The sequence below is a fragment of the Marmota flaviventris genome, chromosome 7 (assembly GCF_047511675.1).
Source record: "Marmota flaviventris isolate mMarFla1 chromosome 7, mMarFla1.hap1, whole genome shotgun sequence".
Classification (NCBI taxonomy): Eukaryota; Metazoa; Chordata; class Mammalia; order Rodentia; family Sciuridae; genus Marmota; species Marmota flaviventris.
Window position 1 is genome coordinate 91,678,808 of NC_092504.1, and position 23,114 is coordinate 91,701,921.

General features: G+C 32.6%; 1 protein-coding gene across 3 annotated transcripts; it reads left to right on the forward strand.

Moving 5' to 3' along the window:
* The first annotated feature begins 5 nt into the window (after nt 1–5).
* Ints12 (integrator complex subunit 12) lies at nt 6–22,893 on the forward strand. Of its 3 annotated transcripts, XM_027935480.2 has the most exons (8): nt 6–112; nt 510–623; nt 8,506–8,670; nt 10,002–10,154; nt 11,869–12,056; nt 13,521–13,680; nt 17,270–17,416; nt 21,018–22,893. In XM_027935480.2, exons 3-8 carry the CDS (start codon nt 8,515–8,517, stop codon nt 21,600–21,602), a joined length of 1,389 nt encoding a protein of 462 aa, XP_027791281.1. In that variant the 5' UTR covers nt 6–112; nt 510–623; nt 8,506–8,514; the 3' UTR covers nt 21,603–22,893. The 3 variants fall into 3 exon arrangements, with proteins under 3 accessions (XP_027791281.1, XP_027791282.1, XP_027791283.1); XM_027935481.2 differs by lacking the exon at nt 510–623 and having other exon boundaries at nt 11–112; XM_027935482.2 differs by lacking the exons at nt 6–112; nt 510–623 and adding an exon at nt 9,551–9,641 and having other exon boundaries at nt 8,525–8,670.
* The last annotated feature ends 221 nt before the right edge of the window (nt 22,894–23,114 follow it).

Below are 23,114 nucleotides of genomic sequence, written 5' to 3' on the forward strand. Positions count from 1 at the left end.
TTTCCCTCGCCTCTGCTGCGGGAACCTTTGTTTTACCTCTTTCGGAGTCGGCTGATGCGCGGACCGGTTCGAAAGAAGCCACCGGGAACGGACCGAGTGGCGGGGCGGAGCGGTGAGTTATGACGAGGGACTTGCTCCCAGATGCCTCTGGGAGGCTCGAGACCCCCGCGAGGGGCGTGTGGGACCTCTGTGGGGTCTTGGTGTTCTCGCTTAGTTAGGGTAAACCTCGTAATTTGCTGCTGGAAGCGTGCCCCAGCCTGATCGCTCTCCCCTTAGAGTGAACACTACTGCCTCCTCCGAGGGTGTTGTGGACTAGGGACCCAGCTCAAGGGATTAAGTCCTTGGAACTGTGTCTTGGTCCTTAGAGGGTTACAGTGACCTCTCTGTACAGCAATTTAATCATCATCTGGTTCCCATGTCAAGGACCTTCCCCCGTGCTAGGCCCTCGGTGTGTTTTGCTTGATCAAAGGATTGACATTCGTTTTTACTTGTCTCCTGCTGTTTTTCAGCTTCTCTACAGTTTGACTAATTTGGGATTCGGGGCCTTTTTCGCCTGTCTTGCGTTTCCAGACGTGTCTCTGAAGCGTTAATGTAATTCAAGGCTGAGTACTCCGTGGAGGAATGTAAGGGAGCATCTTTAAAAGAATATTTATCGAAAAAGATTGCAAAAGCGTTGCAAAGACATGAACAGAAAGATTTCCCTGACCCGTCGTGAGATAGTAGCTGTAATATTGCATTCTGCATGAATTGAGTCATTTTTGTTTATCTTGTGCACATGCAGATGATCAACTTTGAGCTGATTCTGAGATTATCATGTAGGGTGGAAAATGAGATCTAGGAAATAACATTTATATTTATTTATAACTACCCAATTTTGATTGGACAAACCCGGAAAAAAATGACATTTAAGCAAAAATCTAGTTCTTTGATTCAATAAAAATGTAAAAGCACCCGTTAAATTCCAAGAACAGAGAAATAACTGAACAAAAATCCCTTCTCTGGTGAAGTTTACCCTTCAGTGGCATTAATGAATTTAAGCCAAGTGAAAGGTTAGGAAAACAGCATTGTAGATAAGAACATTGTACAAGTTCCTAGTCATACAAGAGGCGGGTTTTGTTTCATTTTTTTAACATTTGGTTTTGTTGGAGGCTGGAGTTTCTTTTTTACCTTTTGCTGAAGTGACCTGGGAATGATTAGAATTATGTAGGAGAGAGAAGATGGTTATACTTTGCTTTGATCACTTAATCTAATAATTCTATATCCTTTCTTTTGTGATAATTTACAAAGAAGCAAAAAAAATAGTAAAAAAAAAAAAAAAAGTACTCAGTTTTATAGGGATAATAACACCTGTGTGAAAAAGAATGTGGCTCAAAGTAGAAAGTCCTGGCACCATGAAAAAGTATTAAAAGATACCTTAGGAAAGAAACTATTAAAAGAATTTGGGATGGAAAAACATAGCAGATTCCAGAGTCTTCATGAGAAGTAATATTTGAACTGGGTGTGGAAGTATATTGATATAATATTGATAGGATGTGGAAGTTAAATAGGTAAAAAGCTTTCCAGGCAGGGAAAAAAAAAATAGTATTGGCTCTGCTGTAAGGAATTTCTGGGTCTAAAGAATGGAGGTCTTTTATGTCAGTTAATGAATTGTCTTCTAAATGCCAGGCCAAGAAATTTGGGCTCTATTTTGAAGGCAATGGGAAAGCTTAATTTTTCAGACAAAAATAAGAAAAGAAAAAGAAAGCTGCATTTCACAAAAATTAATATGGCAAATATTGAAGTTAAGGAGAATAACTAGATTATTGGTATAATTCAACTAAGCTAATTTAGACCTCTGAGTTTTAGTAGCAGCAGTACAACTGAAAAACAACACATTCTGAGTCAGAACCTACAGGATAGGCCGGCTTATAGTTTTGGATATAAGGAATAGGAAAAAACTCAATGAGAGAAAGATTTAGACCTCAGACCTCATTACAGAGAGTTATATCATTTACTTAAATAGAGTACAAGTTAAGGAACTTTTGGGAGAGATATTCATAATATCAATTTTAGTTTTAACTGGGTTTGAGATACCAATAGGGCATCTAGGTAAGCATGTCTGCTAAGTAATTGGGCATATGAGGTTCCAGTTTAAGAGAGATTAGAGTGAAGGAAAGACATATGAAATAATCTGTCTGGAGATGATAGTTAAAACATAATATCTATAAAATTACCAAAGAATAAGTTGGTAACAGAAATAAAGTAGCTAAGGATATAATACTTGGGCAATACTAAGAGCAATAGAAATGAGGCAATGAGCCACAAAATAAGTAGTTAGAGGTACAAGTGGAAAAACCAAAAAAAAAAAAAAAATGAATATAACAGAACTTATAGTAGGAGAAACTTTTCTGAAAGAGAAAGTACCGAGCTTATATTTACTTGATCAGCATTTACTGAAGACCAGCTGTTTGCCTGGCATTCTGGTAGACACAGAGATTACAGCAGTATGTAAAACCTATCCAACCCTCAGAAAATTTACATTCGATTGAGAAATATAGGTATCATTTATATGATTAACACTGATGACTATTACCAATAAATATAGAAAGTTTGGGAGCCATACAATAGTAAGACTTCTAATTTTGTTGAGGAAATGAGCAGGAAAAAAAACACCCTGAGACTTGAAGGATGACTAAAATGTGGTAAGGCAATCTTTCTACTAAAGCACTGAGATAAGAAAGGTTATTATATATTGGAGACTTGAAATAAGTCATGTGGCTATAACAGAGTGAGAGTAGCCTGAAATAGAAAGTAACATTTAATAATTTTATATTTTGTGCCATATACTGTTGTAACTGCTTTAAATGTAATACCAGATCTTCATGTAAGGCATTAGAGACCTTGTTAAGAATCTTGTTCTTTAACTTTGGACCATGAGAAGTGATCAAAAGTATTTTTAAATAAATGAAATGAAAAAATTTGAAGGAGGACAAGAATGGTTATGGAGAGACCAGTTAGGCTATTGCACTGGGCCAGATAATAGATGATGATAAGTTGAGTTAGAGTAGTAGTAGTAGGAATTGAAAAAGATAGATGGATTTGAGATATATTTAAGAGGTTTGGTGATTGAATTTGGGGGTAGGAGTTGAAGAAATGGAGGAATTCAATCTGATTCCCAGTTTTCATGCTGTTACAATGGGGTAAATATCATTTGAGAAAGGTAATACTAGAGGAAGAACTGATGAGAAGAAAAGAGTGTATGAGAGGTTTTATTAGAAATGTGTTCATTAGGAGGTCCCAGTGAAATAGCCAGGTCAAGCTGGCAATTGGATCTTGTAAGAGAGCCACAGGCTGGAGAAAGAAATTTAAAATCATTGGTAAAAGACTGTAGATCAAATGATCTAGGGTAGAAGCTGTCAAACTATAGAGTGGATCAGACTTGCCGAAGAGTTTAACACAGATTTCTGGGCCTCTCAGAAAAAAGAATTTTTTTTCAGTAGGTCTAGGAGTGGAGACCAGAAGTTTTCATTTCTAATATATTTCCAGGTGATGCCTATGCTGCTGATCCGGACAACATGTTTTTGAAGGAGTAGACTAAGAATTCCAGAATCTAGCCTTGAGGATCTCATTTTTAATTGAAACAGGAGGAGCCTTTTAAAAAAGACTGAGAAAGAAGCAGAAGGGAAAAATTCTATTATATTTGCTGAAAAATGACTTTGGTAAAAGCATTTTCATAGAATAGTGAGGCAAAGGTCAAATTGTAGAAATTGCAGTCCAAGGGGAAGGAATGAATAAAAAGTGCAAAAAATAAAGATGTTCTGAGGAAGTTTGCTAGAAGACAGGATAGGCAAGTCTCAAATAAATTTAAATGCCACTAGAAAGAAAAAGTCATAAATAATAAAAAATATTATAATTTATAGCTCAAGGCTCCAGAAAGTGTAAGAAAATATAGGATCCAAGTACAAGAGACATTGTGTAAAGAACCATCTCCTTTTCTATCAGGTGGAAAAGAGGAAAGGATGGGTGGCAGGAAGTTGGTTTAATTCCCAGTGATAGCTTCTGCTTTCTCTGTGAAATCCGTGAGGCTATCTACTGAAGTAGAGATGCACTTTTAAAGAAAATGGAAAATGTATAACTGGTATTTGTAGGAAGTGGGAAAGGAGTTTATCAGGGAAACATGATAGGATTGATAAATTGTATTGAGGGCCAAGATGAAGTTGGTGACTCTGGAGATACAGAGTGTATATGTTTTCCTCTCAGCTATACTTAGAATTTTGGTGTAGACAGGGAGAAAATAACTGGGTGGTGTCTACACGTAGGTAAAACTACAGGACACTGAGGCAAGGATGCTTACAGTGCTGGCAGAGTTATTCAAAGGTTAGACTATGCAATGTAAGGTGGATAGGATATAAAATAACATACTACATTAAATCAAAAAGGATAATAAGAAGTAGAGAAAAAGATCATTGTTTAGTGATGGGGATTTTGTATTACTTATATATATTTGCTGTAGAATGATCTAATAACTCATTCCTAGAATGATCTAATAACTCACTCTTACCAACACAACTGCTTTTATTTCCCTGGGTCATTGACAGTTTTTAAAGTGTTAAATATTGATTTCTACATTCTCTCCCCCCCTCTCTTTTAAAGCAACACTTAGGTTTCTAAATTAAGCCTTCATTTAACATATTAAATTTCATGTTTTGTTTTTCATGTATATAGGACTTTGTTTTCCTCAACTTTAATGTACAGTAAAAATAATATGGTTCTTTTACAATGTACATTAGTTATGGGTTTTAAATGTACAGGAAAGGAATTGTATGGAAGTAACACAATTTGGTATAACTCAAGGAAAATGTCTTTGGAAACAGCAAAGAACGTACTCCTTTATGACTTCCTTATGACTATGTATATTTGCCAGTAACAAGGGAGAATAAAAAATAGAGAAGGCAATAGAGATAGGTGGAATAGGTAAAAAATTAAAATATAAAAGATAAAACACATAACCATGAGTATTTTACTTTAACCTTAACCGTTGTTTCCTGTTTGGTGAAGAAAAGAAGTTGGGCATGAAGGTGCCAGTAGGCAGAAAGTGCAGGGAACCAAAAATTGGAGGCCTTTATAAATTCAAAGACCAGGTGGAATGGGAGTAAAAAAAAGAAAAAAATAAATAAATTGAGAAGAAAGGTTGACTTGTTACCCTGAGGAAGTTACTGATTTAAGGCTATGGAAAAGAGTGGTGGAGATGGTAGTCAAAAAGAGGATTGATTGTAGTCAAAAAGAAGAGTACTGTGACAAGTTTCAAATTTTACTGGCTGAAGATAAAGCACCTTAAGGTTGAAATTCTAAATAAACTGAGTGTAGAAGTTGGAGAAGATCATTGATAGATTCTCAGTTGTCAATGATGATGGCAGGGAGAGAGGAATAAGAGCCTAGTGCAGATACTTTATATATTATTAACAGTGAAGATGCCGATGTGAACTTCAAGAGATGATAAATAATAGTCATGGACTATTTTTCTAAAAGAAATAATGTAAAGTAAGTTCTCTGTAGACCTCTTTTTTACTCTTGAGAAGGAACAAGACAAAGGAATACTGCCTTGGTGGAGGTTATAAGGGATGTGATGTCATTGAGGAAGTGGTGAAAGTAAAGAGAGATAAGGAGTGCTTGAGGAAAAATGGAAAATGTAGGGTAATAGAGTTTATAATTAGTAGGAGCTAGCAATGAAGTTAACGTGGAGAGGCAGAAGAACTGAGCTGAATGAGAGCACTGGAACAATTTTGAAGTAAGAATAGTTTGTACCTTAAAGCAACTATGATGTATAGAGGAAAGGGGTTAGGGAAATGGATGGCATTAGAACAGATTATGCTAAGTGAAGCTAGCCAGTCCCTAAAAAACAAATGCCAAATGTTTTCTTTGATATAAGGAGAGTAACTAAGAACAGAGTTGGGAGGAAGAGCATGAGAAGAAGATTAACATTAAACAGGGGTGAGAGGTGGGAGGGAAAAGGAAAGAGAAGGGAAATTGTATGGAAATGGAAGGAGACCCTCAGGGTTATACAAAATTACATACAAGAGGAAGTGAGGGGAAAGGGGAAAAATAAAGGGGGGCGAGAAATGAATTACAGTAGATGGGGTAGAGGGAAAAGATGGGAGGGGAGGGGATGGGGGATAGTAGAGGATAGGAAAGGCAGCAGAATACAACAGAAACTAGTATAGCAATATGTAAAACAGTGGATGTGTAACCAATGTGATGCTGCAATCTGTATACGGGGTAAAACTGGGAGTTCATAACCCACTTGAATCAAAGTGTGAAATATGATATGTCAAGAACTATGTAATGTTTTGAACAACCAACAATAAAAATTAAAGGAAAAAAAAAAAGAGGAAAGGGGAAACTGAAAGTTGCTAGATAGACTAGAGCAGTGGCCTCCAAAACTTTTTCCATTTATTCCATGAGTTAAAAAATTGCGAGGGTCTGTTTATGTGTATGTATACATATATATGGCCAATTACATGCATCACTCTGTATATTAATAGCTTATTTTGTAATTAAAAAATAGAAATTTTAACATTTTCGTCCACATTGTATACTACTGGACTTGTGGACATGTCTGTAATTAGACTGGGGTACAAAGCCTGTTAAGTTGTGTAATTATAGAATTGTATATAAAGAACTGACTCCAAAGTATAAATATTGATATTTATGATTTCTTATAATTTATGTGCTGTTTTCACCTGATTTTAATATAAATATTTTATCTCTTATTATAGAAATATGTAAAAATAGTTTGGTTCCATCTTTTTTAGCATATAAATTTAAAATAATTTCTTTCTAGAATACTACAAGGTTTCTTTTAGGTATCAACCCTTGGTCAGTATTCAGTAAAACAGATTGTTCTAGATATAATAAATCCCTATTCCCTTTACTTACATAAAATTAGGCTAATAGAAAGGTAAGGTTGTGTTCCCTTTGTACATTCTGGAGGAGTGGCAGGTTTATACCTTTAATCATGGAAATTATACTGAGGAGTTGTTTTTTCCTTAAAGTATACATGATCCCCAACTCCATGAGTAAATTTTAAAATAAACTATCTTTTCCTACCACTTTATAGAAAAAATATATATAATAATACAGTTTTAAGCAGTGACAAGCTGCTTTTCCATTTTGTCAAATCCTTACTAATAAGACTGTTTGAACAGTTACTTTTTTTCTTATAGTATTGGCCTTTGGACTCCTTTGTAGAGGTGATGTAGATGATACTTTGTAGAGCACAGAATTTGACAATAACTTTGAGTTTATCAAATAGATAAATAATGCCTTCTTGGAAACTTGAAAAAACCCTAAGGGTGTTTGCATGTGCTTCCTGTCAAACATGACGAGGGAAGTAGAAGGAAAATGCATAAAGAAAATTCATTTTTGGCCCATGCTTTCATATACCATGATTCAACCTACAACAAGCTTTAAATGGTATTTTAAGTCCCTGAAAAATGGAAGATTACTGTAGAATCGCTGACAGACCCTTAACTGCAGTGAAGCTAGTGTGTTGCATTATTATAATATTAACCTCAAGGATAGAAGAGAAGTTCAAGCTGTAGTATATTGATCAAAGGATTGAACACACAAAAAAATACATTTTTATTTTAATAATTCTTTGCCTGGAGAGATATTTGAAAAAGTGACAACCAAAAGTGGAACCACCTGATAGCACTGTTATTAACTAAAAGCAAAACTTTTTAATGTTTTAGAATTTTCTAAGCCTTTGATGTATGTGTTCAACTATCTCAGCTTTTCTTTAAGCTCCTTAAGACACACAACATTGTAGGCTCTGTGAGATATGTGTAGTAGATATGGAGCCATCCCTCAGAAACCTTGCTGTTTTAAAAAAAATAATAAGGTTAATACATGAGATTCCACAATCTAAATGTGAACTAATAAAGTTTTAATTAATATGTTTTCTGAGACAGTCAATATTTGGGGCAGAGCACCAAGGAAGTAAAAAAAAAAAAAAAAAAAATTGAGGTAAAAGTTGCAGTAGTTACTTCTGTAGCCATCAATTAATGCACCTTTTAACTGTTGCTCTCCTGTGACCTGCCTGCTCCCCAACCCCACATGCACACTAAATCTTTGTTTTTATTGTAGAAATAGGTTTAAGAGGAGAAATTTTAATATGTAATAAACTTGGCCTAAATTCAGTTAGTTTCCTGTGTGCTGAAACTATACATGTATCTTAAAACACCTAAGAATGCGCTCTGTAGCATGAGGGATATAATCAGCACTTAAAATTATGTCAGGGATGTAGATACATAAAAAAACATAACACTGGTTGTTCCAGATGAAAAGAATTAGATAACACCAGTCAGGAATAAGAAACTTTTATCTGTAATAACCTTTTGGACATTTTAAATTTTGTATCATCTTCACAGTATTATCTACTATAAATAAAAGAACAAAATGTATAAAACTTTGACTTAAGTCATTGTACATTTTCACTAATTACTTCTACCTCTTTTATTCCTTCAGGTGTTTGCAATGGCTGCTACTGTGAACTTGGAACTTGATCCCATTTTTTTGAAAGCACTAGGTTTCTTACATTCAAAGAGTAAGGATTCTGCTGAAAAGCTAAAAGCACTGCTTGATGAATCCTTGGCTCGGGGCATTGATTCAAGTTATCGTCCAACTCAAAAGGTACCTACATAAATTTAAAAAAAGCTTGGAAAGAAATTTGTAACACTTGTAGTAGTATAGTGGTAATATTTAGACTATCTCACAACAATCTCTGCCATGATAATCTTTCTTTCTGGCATGAAGAAGTTGTATTCTTTGACTTTCTTCCCTTAAGCTTTCAGGGAACTGTTAAATCACACAGAAAAGTTAGTTTGGTCTAGGGAATATTCTGTTCTACTGCCTGATGTGTATAGAGACCTACTTTTTCACAGTTTACTTCAGTTTCCAATACTTTATGATCAGAATTTTTTTAAGCTTCTAATTATTCTCTTAATGTTTAGGGACAAAAATATAATAAAGTAAAAGGATAGGGGTTTTTCAACAAAGTAAATTAAATATGGACAGCTTAATTTAAGGGAAAAGAGTAGGTATGGATGAAATCAGATGTATAACTCCAATCTTGATAATAACAAAGCAGCTAGTGTCAGCCATTATGTAATAAGAATATATGTTTTGGAACCAGAGAAACTTTTTAAAATATAATTGTATAATGATAATGATAACAGCTTGAACATTTACTGTGTCCCAGGCGCTTTGCTGAGTGCTTTATGTGTTTAGTTAATTTCAGTTGTGATAATGATCTTTTGTAAATAGGTATTGTTTAAATGTTTGACATAGGTATTGTTTAAAGTGTTCCCCACATTTTATAGTGAGGAAACTGAGAAACAGTAAGTTCATTTCACACAGACTCTGATTATTGGCAAAATGAGAATAATAAGATTTCAGAATTGTTAAAATTATATTATCACCTAGAGTAGTATCTACCTGGCACATCATGGGCTCTATGTGAATGACAATGCTTATTGTGTTCTTTAACACCTATTAAGACATTCTTTCAAAGTTTTCAGGTCTGGGAACCTAGATACCAGACTGAGAAGGGGGAGATAGAATCACAAGATTTGCCAAAGTTCAATCAGAATCTGAAGCTCAAGGTGGGGTCATGTCCCAGGCTCAGTGCCTAAGTTTCTCTAGTATATATCTTTGTAATCACTATCTTTGTAATCACTTTGTAATCACCACAAAGAAATTTGGGGAAATGATGGATATATATGCATTTTATTGATAGCAGTGATGGAGTTATGGGTGTGTACACATGTCAAAATTTATCATACTTGAAGTATATGCACTTTGTATATCAATTATTTCTCAATTCCTTTAAGAAAAGTATGTTATATTGGCCATGATATCTTAGTTTTTAACTGAAAATTGTTTGGATATATTATCTGTTCTTTACAATTTATTAGTCTGAATATTTTATTTAATTACTGTTATTTTTTTATTTTATTCTTTAGGATGTGGAACCTCCCAAAATTTCAAACACAAAATCTATTTCTATTAAGCAAGAGCCAAAAACATCATCCAGTCTTCCTTCTGGCAATAATAATGGCAAAGTCCTTGCAACAGAAAAGGTAAAAAAGGAAGCTGAAAAGAGACCTGCTGATAAAGTAAGATTTTATTATAACTTAATTTATGAAAGACTAATTCAGATGTTTCATAGGCAAAAATAATGCTTTGCCTACTTCTTTTACATAATATTATGTATAGATACAGAATAACCACTCAATAAATATGTTTTGATTGCTGTAGATACTGAATTTTTGAAAAATGAGTAAAATTTAGAAGCATTTCTCTTATCTATTTACTGAAGTCATTGTCAACAGATATTTGAGCCCTAGGGGTGTAGTAATTTCAAATGTAAGCTTTACTCCATAATTCAGAGATTTTGGATGGAATGGTTATAAAGAAATAAAGATAGAAAAGAACCAGGTGCTGTGGTGCATATCTGTAATCCCAGCTGTTTGGGAAGCTGGGGCAGGAGGATTGTGAGTTCAAAGCCAGCCTCAGCAATTTAGTGAGGTCCTATGCAACTCAGTGAGACTCTGTCTAAATAAGATATAAAAAGATCTGGGGATGTAGCTCAGTGGTTAAGTAGCCCTGGGTTCAATTCCCAGTACAAAAAAAAGAAAAAAGAAATGAATAAAGATGTAAATGCCTAAACATGAATTTTGTTACCTAATGGTAGCACCTTAAATATAGATAATTCTTAGATTGTATATTTTGGATGATTTCTGCAAATAGTAATTAGAATTTTAGTAATTAACAAAATAATTACACTAAAAATATTTTCAATAATTTGCCCTCAAAGTAGGGGCATACTTAACGCATATTTTCATACTTTTACTACATAGTGACTGCTCATAAACTACATGATATTACTTTTTGTACTTTTAAACTTATACACATGGTACATACTGTGTATATATGTCCTCTGGTGGGGGAAAAAGTTATTCTCCACTCAACAATGTGTGTTAGAAATTTATATCAATGCATGTTGATCTAGATATTTATTTTAGCTACAATATAAAATGCATTCTATGAATAAAACAGTTTATCCATTCCCTTCCTGATAAGCAGTTAGGCTGTTTTTCCTTTTGTTTTTATAATGGAGCTTTCTCCTTATCTCTTTATGGACATATTAAATAGTTTTTTAAAGCATTATACCTAAAGTGTATGTAGTAGGATTTGTACATCTTCAACAGTACTAGGCTTTGCCAAATTGCTATCCAAAGTGGATGTATTAAATTTATAATCCAACCAAAAAAGTACAAGAATTCCAAATTCTTCACATCTTACCAGATTTTAATTTTTGCTCATCAGGTTTATCTATAATATTTATGTCTTGAAGGAGCCAGAATTAGCTTTAGAGCAATGAGTTAAGTCTGGGTGGCTGGTAAATAGCTCATTATTTACTTTTTCTCAATGTATTTTAAATATTAGTAGTTCATGATTTAAAATATCTAAAATAAAAATAGCCTTAATAGTGCTATTATTTATCAAACCAAAGCATCTTTATAAGAAAAAGAAGATAGCGTAAGTAAATTCATTTGAACTTCCACAATTTTTTGATAGAATGCCAAGAGAAATACAGATATATACTAAACTGTTCTGATTTATTTATTTATATATTTCTATTTTTATATGCTGATTATAAATTAATTATAATTCTTTTACAAATCTTTAATGTGCATATCTGCCCTTATTTGAAAATATCTGTAAAACAGACTTGATCATTGCACACTGTCCATCTTATTTATCAGTGATTTAAAGTTTGTTCTAGTATTACTTTCATTATTATTTCTGATTGGGTACTTTTTATAGATGAAACCAGATGTCACTGAAGGAGTTGATATTCCAAAGAAACCTAGACTAGAGAAACCAGAGACACGATCCTCTCCCATTACCGTCCAAACAAGCAAGGATTTAGCTATGGCTGATCTTTCTAGTTTTGAGGAGACTAGTGCTGATGATTTTGCCATGGAGATGGGATTGGCCTGTGTTGTTTGTAGGTAAGTTGTAGCTTGCCACAGATGATGATTCTTCTCCTTTTTTTTTCTTTTTAAGAGCAAACATCTTCCACCTCTCCTCTTCCCCCACAAAATCATTGTAATTAATGGGTACCTTCTTTTTTGTTTTGATTATTTGGGAGTGAAGAGGAAATAATAGATTATAACCTTATGAATTATGTCGTATGGCAATTTCAAGATGTTAATCTTGAAAATTATCAAATTTTTTATCTTCTTAACTATAGCTTCTTTAATCTGCGTGTTATAGTAACCCTTTTTTTATTCTTGGATTCTCGAGGGGAAGTGATCATTGCATATTTCTGAGAAAGAATCTATTCAGTTGTAGACTTAGTTACCTCCATCTTTCTTTTTAGAAAGTATATGTCACTTTTTCCTTTCTGAATTATTGATAGCACTCATAAAAATAAGCTGATATATATCATTTCCTAAAATACCATTACATCTTTTTCTAAGAATAGTGGAAATGAAAGAGGCATGTAGGTTATATTAAGTGATGTTTAAAGACTTGAATGCATAGTTATACAAAACAGATAATTCTGCTTAGTATAAAACCCATTTCAAAATCAGAAATAGCTTGATGTCAGGGGTTAGTTTTAAGTGTTAATTGTTTTCATCACCTTACAACAAAAAAAAATTGCCATCTTTGTTGCTATTTACTTAATAAAAATGTTTTCATTTGAGTACATTGAGACTGAGTAAGCAACTGTATTTTTGTGATTCTTATATAAAATAATTGTGCTTCTAAATAAGGTCATTTGTGAGAACTTCATTGTTTTCAAATATGTTTTTTTATTTCAGCCTTTACTATGAAAGTTACTATTTTATAAATAAATGGTAAAGTATTAATAGGGAGTGATTTAGTTAACTGTAACCTTTCAAGAGACTCACTATAATAATCTGTATATGTAATGATAGATTTTTGTGCTATTAGAACTTATTTTTTTTTGGTACATGTATTACTTCATTCTATTCATTTGATCAAACATTTATTGAATGCCCCATGTCTACATAGTGTTATGCTAAGCATTGTAGATAATTAGGTTCAGTTTTTACATTTTGGTAACTCATTAATGATGATGACAGAACAATTTAACAGCTAACTATCATAAAGAAATGTAATAGATAACGCTGAAAAAGAATTATGAGACTGTTAGAGTACTGGTCAAATTCTACTACCTTTTGGGAGAATGAAAAAAAAATGGGAAATGATGAGAATATAGCCAAACTTAATTAGTAAGTCCTATATATTTATTGATGATTGGGCGTACACTTTTAAAGAAAGAAAGTGTTTTTGCAGGCTAAATATTGGGATTTATAATTTTTTTATTTGGTTTTCTGGGTTTCTTTTTTGTTTGAATATACTAAGCTTTACTGGAACAATCCTGCAATGACTTTAAATTGTTATATTCAGAAAGGTATAATGTTTAATGGTATATTTTTTCTTAGACAAATGACAGTGGCATCTGGTAATCAATTAGTAGAATGTCAAGAGTGCCATAATCTCTACCACCAAGATTGCCATAAACCCCAGGTGACAGACAAGGAAGTGAATGACCCTCGCCTGGTGTGGTATTGTGCTCGATGTACCAGACAAATGAAAAGAATGGTAGGAATCATATTTTTTTTCTATTTAAACTGTCTCTCATGCTTTTTTTTTTTTTTTTTTTTTTTTTGATATGTGCTTTCAGAATAAAAATTTGGACATTTAACATTGAAAATAAAAATAAGCTGATTATTTTAATGTTTGATATATAGTATATTTGTGGGATTTGTTTTCTATGCCTGAAAATCACATTACATGCATTTTTCTCTGTTCAGATTTTAACTTATTCTAATATAGATTAGCAAGATTGAAGACTCACTAAATATGAACATTCCTTATTTATGTCAGTGTATTTATAAGCAGCATATAATACAATAAAGCAGCGTGAAAAGTGGTAAGATAAAAAGCCTCAGTGTTTGTTGAGTCTGCTAAGAAAATATGTCTATATCTAACTGAGTTTAAAACACCAAACTTACAAGTTGTATGCAGAGGCAGCATCTATTCATGAATCTTTATCTTTCCATCTGTGTGTGTCTGTTCCTTAATCTTTTCATTCTCATTTTCTCTGGCCATTTATCTCATTTTCCCAAAGTACTTTCTGTTTTTACTGTTCACTAACATAACTTGTTATATTGGATAGTTTTCTTTTATTTATTTAAAAAGTAATTCATTTCATAATTTTCCCTTTAAAGAAATTAAGAAGTTGCTATGTAATTCAATGAGTTGTCTCTCCCCAGGTCTTTCTTCTCATGCCTTAGATTAAGAACTCTTGGTAGAAGAGATTTCCTGTCTGTTAAAGGCATTTCTACATAAATTTCCTTGACTACCTATTTCTTCTTAAGCTCAAAAGTTCTTAGTTAAAAATAAAAGTTCCAGATATTCATTTTGTGTTTAATTTGTTAATCAGAAATATGAAGTGTTTTTATTTATTCCTGTAGAAAGTAGTAAAATTTCAATTGTATTCATACTTTTTATTTATAATAGTAAATATCTTTGACATGGTACAATTTTTTTGTTTAATCTGATTTTTATTTAGTTTATAAGATACTCTCTAGTACCTTAAACAAAATTTTTTCACATGAGCAATATAGTGCATTTCAGTATATTGACAAGAAATTACCAAGAATTGATAATTGTCAAAAGAATGGGTAACAGTAATCTATTTTTAGTATATTTCCAAAGTTAAAAAAATTGTTTCACTGTAACTTTCTTAATTGCTAAAGTAAACAATTTTCTCCCACATATTTATATCAAATCTGTATTTATGGTTCTAACCCTCTTTCTTCATGAGGTTTTACAGCTGACTAGATATCCTATAAGTCCTTTAATTTCAACGCCTTTAAAATTAAAATTGTTCTCTTCTCTAGTTTTTTCCCACAATTTACCTGAGTTAGAAAACATTCTTGATGTTCTCTTAGTTCTATTTTAGTTTGTTTGCTAAATTTGTTGATTTTACCTCTTACATATCTCTGTCTCTTCATTTCTCTTATTATCCTATTCCACAACTCTGTCACTGTTTATTGCAATAGTCCCTTAAAAGTTCTCTTTGCTTCCCTTCAACCTATTTTATTCACTATAATATTTAGAATTATTCATCTAAAATACTTAACCAGGGGCTGGGGGGCTCAGTGGTAGAGCGTTTGCCTTGCATGTGTGAGGCACTGGATTCGATACTCAGCACCACATAAAATAAACAAAATAAAGGTATTGTGTTCATCTACAACTAAAAATATATATAAAATACTTAGCCAGTCTTATCTAAGTAACTCAAGTAGCTCTCACTTACTTATATGAGTTTATACTCTTTAGGGTACATATATGGGCCCTCTGTTTTTGAACCACAGCTGCCCTTGAAGCCTTCTCTCTCTCACTGCTTCACTATATACCAATATGCTCTGACCTTGCTAGATTAAGTGCATCATTTCCTGAATATCTGAACTTTCATGTTATGTATGTTCTGTTTCTAGACATCACCTTTTCATGTAAGTAGTGTTTGTTTTTATTTGCTTTGCAAAGGAAATGAATGAATTACATGGATGAGATGAGGTTTTATTCATTTGTGTAGCATCAGAGCAAGAACCCAGGACAGGACACTTACATTCTGTTGTTCTCATTCTAAGATAAGTAATATGGAGGAAATGTAGATCAGTACCAGAAATCAAGAGTCATATTTCATATTTTACCACATATAGTCTTCTGACATCCTCAATAATACTCTTAATCTAAATATTGCTTTATAAGTAATGTTTGAAGGTAGATGTACTTTGATGTGGAAATTTAATATAAAAAGAAGCATTAATTGAGACTTACGGACCAAGATTATGTGGTATGCAGATGATAGCAGAAGATGATGACACAAGAAGGTTCAAACAAGGATAAAATAGGTCAAACTTGGGCTTACAGAATGGAGACAAATTATTGACAATTTCCTCGGTATTGTATGGACCTGTGAGTATTGTCCAAGACTGTGGAATAGCTGACTGAGAGTATCTTTTCCCATACAATATTAGTAGGCTCCTCTGGATTGTTTAATTATGCTTTGTAAATAATGATGATGAATAAAGAATAACAATTATTATTGTTGCACACAATCTATACCATACCCTTTGCTAAACTCTTGTGTAACCGTGATTCATTCTCATAACCCACCTTTGAAACAGATGGTATTATTCACTTGGCAGATGAAGAGAATGAGCCTTTTAGAGATTTACATGTTTTCCTTGAGGAAACATAGCTTAGGAAGTAGTGAGCTGTATTTTAATCCTGCTTCTATTTGACTCTAAAAGCTGTGCTCTCAAGCACTGCATCATACTCTTTACACAGTTATTATTATCTACCTATAAAACACTGAAATAAAACTGAAAAATGATTAGAATTTATAGGAGAATTTAGTAGCATGTTTAGTTATAAAATATAGGAAAGAAATTATTAGACAAAATAAACTGAAAATGCTTAGAAAGGAAAAGGCAATGAAATTCTTTCTTGATAACATAGAAATTTTTATTTATGAACTTTCTGTAAGGATTTAGTTCACTTAGTTATGCAATGTAGGAAAAACTCAGAAATATTCGTTGCTTAACAATAAATTACTTCCCCCCCCCCCATTCTTTTTTAAAATCATATAAATGATCTGAGCTTTTTTTAACTCACCCTCTAACTCAGTGACTCATGCTTGAACCCCAAGAAGAAAGCTCTTAAATGCACTTAATGACAAATAAAGCTAACTGGTTGCTTATGTGATTGGCCTTTCAAATGCATAGGTTTAGCATCAGTGGATTCAACCAACTACCCAATGGATCAGAAATATTGATGGGGAAAAATTATTTCATCCTGAACATGTATAAACTTGTTTTCTTTGTCATTATTTTCACAACAATGTAATATAATAACTATGATTATTTCCAAAACAGTACAACTAAGATTTCTAATGCTTAATATTAATACTATGTAGAAACTAATGAAATGTGTCAAATTACTAATATGATTATGATCATAAAAATAATTTGTCTTACAGTCTGTATTTTCAGTGTTGTCACAATATTTTTAAAAATATTTACCTCTATTTCTATTCAGTGATTAGTCCTATGACAAATTTCATGTTTTATGCATTCAATTAAGATTTTTGTATTAATTTAATACACTGTTTTTATAGGCTCAAAAAACTCAGAAACCACCACAGAAACCAGCCCCCACAGTGGTTTCTGTAGCTCCTGCTGTCAAAGATCCATTGGTTAAGAAACCAGAAACTAAACTCAAACAAGAAACAACCTTCCAAGCATTCAAGAGAGCAGAAGTCAAGGTACATTCTATTTCATCTTAGTCTATATTTATATCTTAATTTATTTGACTAAATAATAGTTACTTAATAAGAAATTTCATTAGAAACTTTATATTTTGAATTTAGATTCATTACTATTAGGAAAAAATCATTATTTTATCTCTACTCTCTTTTTGTCACAAATAGGAACAATCTGTGATCATTTCAAGATGACATTTCTTGTTACTTTGTGTAGTTGGATACTTATTTGCAGCAGGAATTTTGATCAAATTCTAAGTACTGCAGTAGCAATAATTTTATACCTTATAGTACTTGAACTGAATATCCTCTTAATTTTTTTTTCCTCTACTCATTGAGTATTAAGGAAATTTTCTTACATTGTCTTTTTTTCTCCTTTATTATCATGAATTTTCATGGTACCTACTTCTTATACTAAGGGTTACTATCTAATGTATAACACTTTTCTCATTCCTAGGTTTGCATTACATTATTTATTACTAATATTCTGGAATTATTATATCATAGAATAAAATAGTGTTATTAATAAGAATACTTTTACTGAGTTATATATTCCAATTTTAAGCGTAATACTAAAGATATAGGAAGAGAATATTAGCCCTAAATTTTCAAAGATGGAATACAGAAAATCTAAGGATACTACCTTGTCTCAGTAGCTATGAGTAGCAAATTCAAGAATCTTGGTGTGATGAAAAAGGTTATCAATACAAGGTACTCTGAGAAAGGTGCTAATATTTATTTGCAGATCATTTTTTATTTAAATTTACTAGTGAAGAGTTGATATCCAGGGGATATTCATTATTGGTTTGTCATATAGCAATTTGGCAAACTGAGATAGGAAAGAGAAATACTAATTTATTAAAACTAATTTGGGTTGCTATATCCAGTACTTACCATTTTTTAATAATTTTTATATTAATCTGTTATTAACATTTATTTTTATGAAATCAATATGACAAATCAGTTAAAGTCTTGGCTTTCATTTTTGTCTGCTTATGAGGTTTGGGTGTTTTATGATTAAAATGAATAACTTTACTATGAAAACATTTTGTTGCCATTTACATGTAAAAAAAAAAGGCTGTCTAACTTCAATAATGACAAGAAAAGTATTGTTAAAAATATTTGAAAAATTTATTTTTCATACTGAATAGTAAGAAAATTACTTGGTTTCCATGTTTCTCTTATTTTACTTCTATGTGTCCTGATAATATTATAAGCCATCTGTCATTGTGCTAAAAAGCAATACCAGGCAGTGGCACCATTAAAATAAAATGCCAAACACATAGAACTTGCTTTCTTGTTTATACTTTATCAATGTTGTTCTTTTTAATTACTTCAAATGGGTTTTCTTTGGTGAAGTTTGTTGAAATATCACTTAGCCATATGGCAGACAGTTTTATGTTTAATAGAAAGAAAAGAGAAAAAAAATAATCTTTTAAAAATGAAATTAAAAACTATACTACATCTGTGTTCTTTTGCTTTCTTGACTAATTTTTTTTTCTTATTACCAGTATGAATTCCTCTAGGAATTTATTTTTTATGTATTTTTCCTTATCAGGATAATCTCTTAAGATAGTTACCATACAGTATTATTACTTAAAAACAAATCTTAATCATTTTTCAGAGCATGTGAACAAAAGTCTGGACTCCTCCTCTTACAAAGCAAAGATCACAGAGCATACTGTTTGGTTACTTTTCCATTGGTTAACAATGTTGCTGTATGCAGTGGCACACATCTGTAATCCTAGTGACTTGGGAGGCTGAGTCAAGAGGATTTCAAGGTTGAGACCAGCCTCAGCAATTTAGCAAGGTCCTAAGCAACTTAGCAAAACTGTGTCTCAAAATAAAAAATAAAAAGGGCTGGGGATATAGCTCAGTGGTAAAATCCCAGGTATTAAAAAAAAAAGAAGAAGAAGTATATATGTAAACACCAAACATTATCTTGTAAAAGCGAAAAATGTTTTATTAGTTCTTGCAGAGTTCAGTTCTAATATATAACCTGATATATTTTAAGCATAATAATAACAGTTTTTTTAAAGTAGGATATTTTTTATGAGGCTTTACCCATTACTTATGTGTGACCCTAACACTTTGGTGAGATCTTTTAATATGAAGGTAGAATATCATTAAGAAGTTCAATTCAATCAAGGCATGGTCTAATTCTCTGATTATACCATATTCAGGAGGCTGAAGCAGGAGGATCACCAAATTTCAGGCCAGCCTTAGTAACTTAGTGTGACTCTGTCTCAAAATAAAATGGATTCAGGATGTAGCTCAAGGCAGCACCCCTGGGTTCAATTTCCAGAAACAAATCAAAACCAAAAATAAAGAAGTTCAGTTCAAAATAATTTGAACAAAATATAAAAGTACATTTTTGCCCAAAGTGAAAGTGAAAAAAAAATTGTGAACAAGAGCAATACATATTTAGATTGTGGCATTGGTATCACCATGAGCTTCTTATTAGCCAAGTTAGGGAGTTGATAGAGTAGTTGAAGTGGTATATACCCTTAAGAAACATTTGGGAATAATTTAGACCTACCTAAATGCCACCTGGCACCTTATGAAGCAATTGATAGTATCTTCTCTATGGAAGTAGAAATCTTTTATGTGATAATTTGTAATAGAAATGTGGACAAATCATGACACTAAAATCATGAAATATTTTTATTTTTATCTATTTTGTATTTATTTTTTGGTACTAAGGATTGAACTCAGGGACACTCAACCACTGAGTCACATCCCTAGCCCTATTTTGTATTTTATTTAGAGACAGGGTCTCAGTGAGTTGCTTAGCACCTCACTATTGCTGAGGCTGGCTTTGAACTCTCAATCTTCCTGCCTCAGCCTCCTGAGCTGCTGGGATTACAGGTATGCACCACCATACCCAACAAGATATTTTTATCTTAATATATTATAAAAATTGTACACTGCCAAGTAGTTAACTTTTGTACACTTGCATGTATTTTGCAGTGCAGTAGCTGCTACTCAAAATTTGGTAGCAATTTTTTTTTAAAAAAACAAAAAATGGCTTTAGAATCTATATGTAGCTATTTCCTTTCTCTCACACATTCATTCAATAAATAATTATTGACTGAAGTTTTATCTGAGGCATCTTCCTCCTGAATGTTTCAGTTGTGAGCGTTATTGTCCACCAAGAGTGGATTCAGTTTTCGAAATGATTCACAAGTCATTTGAAGCAGAGTCTAAAGAATGAGGTGTTTTTTTTCCTGAGCTAGGTAATACCTTTTCGGGTTTAAAAAAAAAAAACAAAGTTAAAGTACTAAATTTTATTTTCTTCTCTGATTTGTAACAATCTAAAAGGAATTCCTTGTATTTTATTTTGGAATCATTTGAACAAGAATATGGCATTCAAAATTTTTTGTTTTACAAATTGTGACACTCTCACTAACTATGGATAAGTTTTGTTCTGTGTGTTTTTTCAGATTCGTTTTTTAAAAAAACGAATTTTGTGTTACTATTTAAATTTTACGAACCATTACTTTTGTATAAAATGACTAAAAAGTAAATATGTTATATATTCAAGGATACTATATAGGTTTTGATTATACTTGGCTCTAATGTAATGTTTATTTTATTTTTTTAGACACCTCCAGTTATTTCAGGAAATTCTTCTAGTACCAATGTTTCCTCTTCAGCAACTAGTGGCCTAACTGCGTGGGCAGCTTTTGCAGCCAAAACTTCCTCTGCCAGTCCATCAACAGCAAAATTAAGTTCAACAACACAAAACAATAGTGGAAAACCTGCTACCTCATCAGCCAACCAGAAACCTGTGGGTTTGACTGGTCTGGCAACATCATCCAAAGGTGGAATAGGTTCCAAAATAGGTTCTGGTAATAATAGTACACCCACTGTGCCATTGAAACCCCCTCCACCTCTAACCTTAGGAAAAACTGGCCTTAGTCGCTCAGTTAGTTGTGATAATGTCAGCAAAGTAGGTCTTCCCAGTCCCAGTAGTTTAGTTCCAGGAAGTAGCAGCCAACTAAGTGGAAATGGAAATAGTGGTACATCAGGGCCCAGCGCAAATACCACTAGCAAAACAACTTCAGAATCCAGCAGCAGTCCCTCAGCATCCCTTAAAGGTCCAACTTCACAAGAATCACAGCTCAATGCTATGAAGCGATTACAGATGGTCAAGAAGAAAGCTGCCCAAAAGAAACTCAAGAAGTAATATGACCAGCCAGGTTTTTATATCATTTTACCCCAAAGATACAAAAGTTACTATTAGGATATAAATTGTAATACACTGTAATTTAATAAAAATCTTGGTTATCAAATTTCTATTATTTCTTACCTTAAAATATTAAATATTATTTAGCAAAATATGAAAATGTTTTAATTTTAAATTGGTCCTTCACATTTTTTATTTTATTAATTTTCATATTGTGTAAAAATAATGGGTAGAATGACTAATTCTTGATGAGAACTTCAGAAGATGATAGTATATGCAAATTTAAAGAAAAAGAAATAGTTCATTTAGCAAAAAGCCCAAGAGTTGATCCTGCTGAATGTGGTGCCTTGCAAGGGCAGAGATGACCCAGTGTAAAGCTTTCTTGTTCTTCCCCCAATATTCTGAGTGCTCAGTGTCTATTATCAGCATCATTTCAACAGATTCCCTCTCTCCAATTTTTTCATCTTTTTTTTAAATTAATTTTTTGTAATTAACTTTCCAGATTCCTCTATTATATCTTTGCCTTTTTAATAACCTCCTTTCAATTATTTCAGAATCTATTTCTTCCAATAGATTGTGTATACTCATGCCCTTTTGATAAACAGTATTTTTCTCACATTACCCACTTCCTTCCATGTTGCCAGTGTAATACATGCATATAGTATATAGCCAATAAATTTTTGAATATTGACTCATCCTCATTATGCACATTCCTGAAAACTGAGTAAAATATCTATTTCCAAGAGTCTTTGTGGATAGGAATTTATAACTTGTTTACTTACAGTTTCTTTTTATACCATAAAAGAAAAGGAAGTTTTCACTACTCAAAAATGTGATAGCATTTTATCTAAATTTTATATAAAAGAGGCTGCTATACAATGATTAATTCTTGTCGATGTTTTGTACATTGTTAAGTCAGAAAGTGCTTATAGTTTTGATTTCTTTGTCCACCAAGATTTCATGTGTTGGAAGCCCAAGGGTCATTAGTAGGAGGTAGTAGGAGGTCCTTAGGTCATTGGGAATACTATTCTGGGAAAGGATTAAAGTTCTCCTGAGGGTGCTAAGCTCTCACAGAGTGTGCTATTGTGTTATAAAAGCCTGAGCCTGACTCCTGAATCACTCTCTGGTTTCCTGTATTATGAAGTAATCTCTCCCTCTAGTATGAACTCCAATCATGATATCATCCTCCATGAGGTGGTGCAGCCAGGGGATTTGTTGTGAAAGCCTGTGACATAATTTTGGACTTTGACTCTCCAAAACTGCAAGCTAAATAAACTTCCTTTCTTTATAATGTTGCCTAGTCTCGGGTATTTCATTATAGCAATAGGAAAAAGTAGCCAGTATAGAAAGTGTGAAGGCTCCAAGTTGTTGCCTTATAAACTAACAAATTAGCTTCCCATCATTTTACATATATAGAATGACTTAAGACAGGAAATTTTCTGGACCAGAAAAACTGTCTATTATTCCCAGCAAAATATAGCAACCATTTAATAATCCATGAATACCTCATTT

Excerpts from the sequence above, each read along its gene's own strand:
- Ints12 (XM_027935480.2), top strand. The coding sequence starts at position 8,515 with ATGGCTGCTACTGTGAACTTGGAACTTGATCCCATTTTTTTGAAAGCA. Across the intron at positions 10,155-11,868 it reads AAAAGAGACCTGCTGATAAA|ATGAAACCAGATGTCACTGA; the intron begins GTAAGATTTTAT and ends TACTTTTTATAG. Across the intron at positions 17,417-21,017 it reads TCAAGAGAGCAGAAGTCAAG|ACACCTCCAGTTATTTCAGG; the intron begins GTACATTCTATT and ends TTATTTTTTTAG.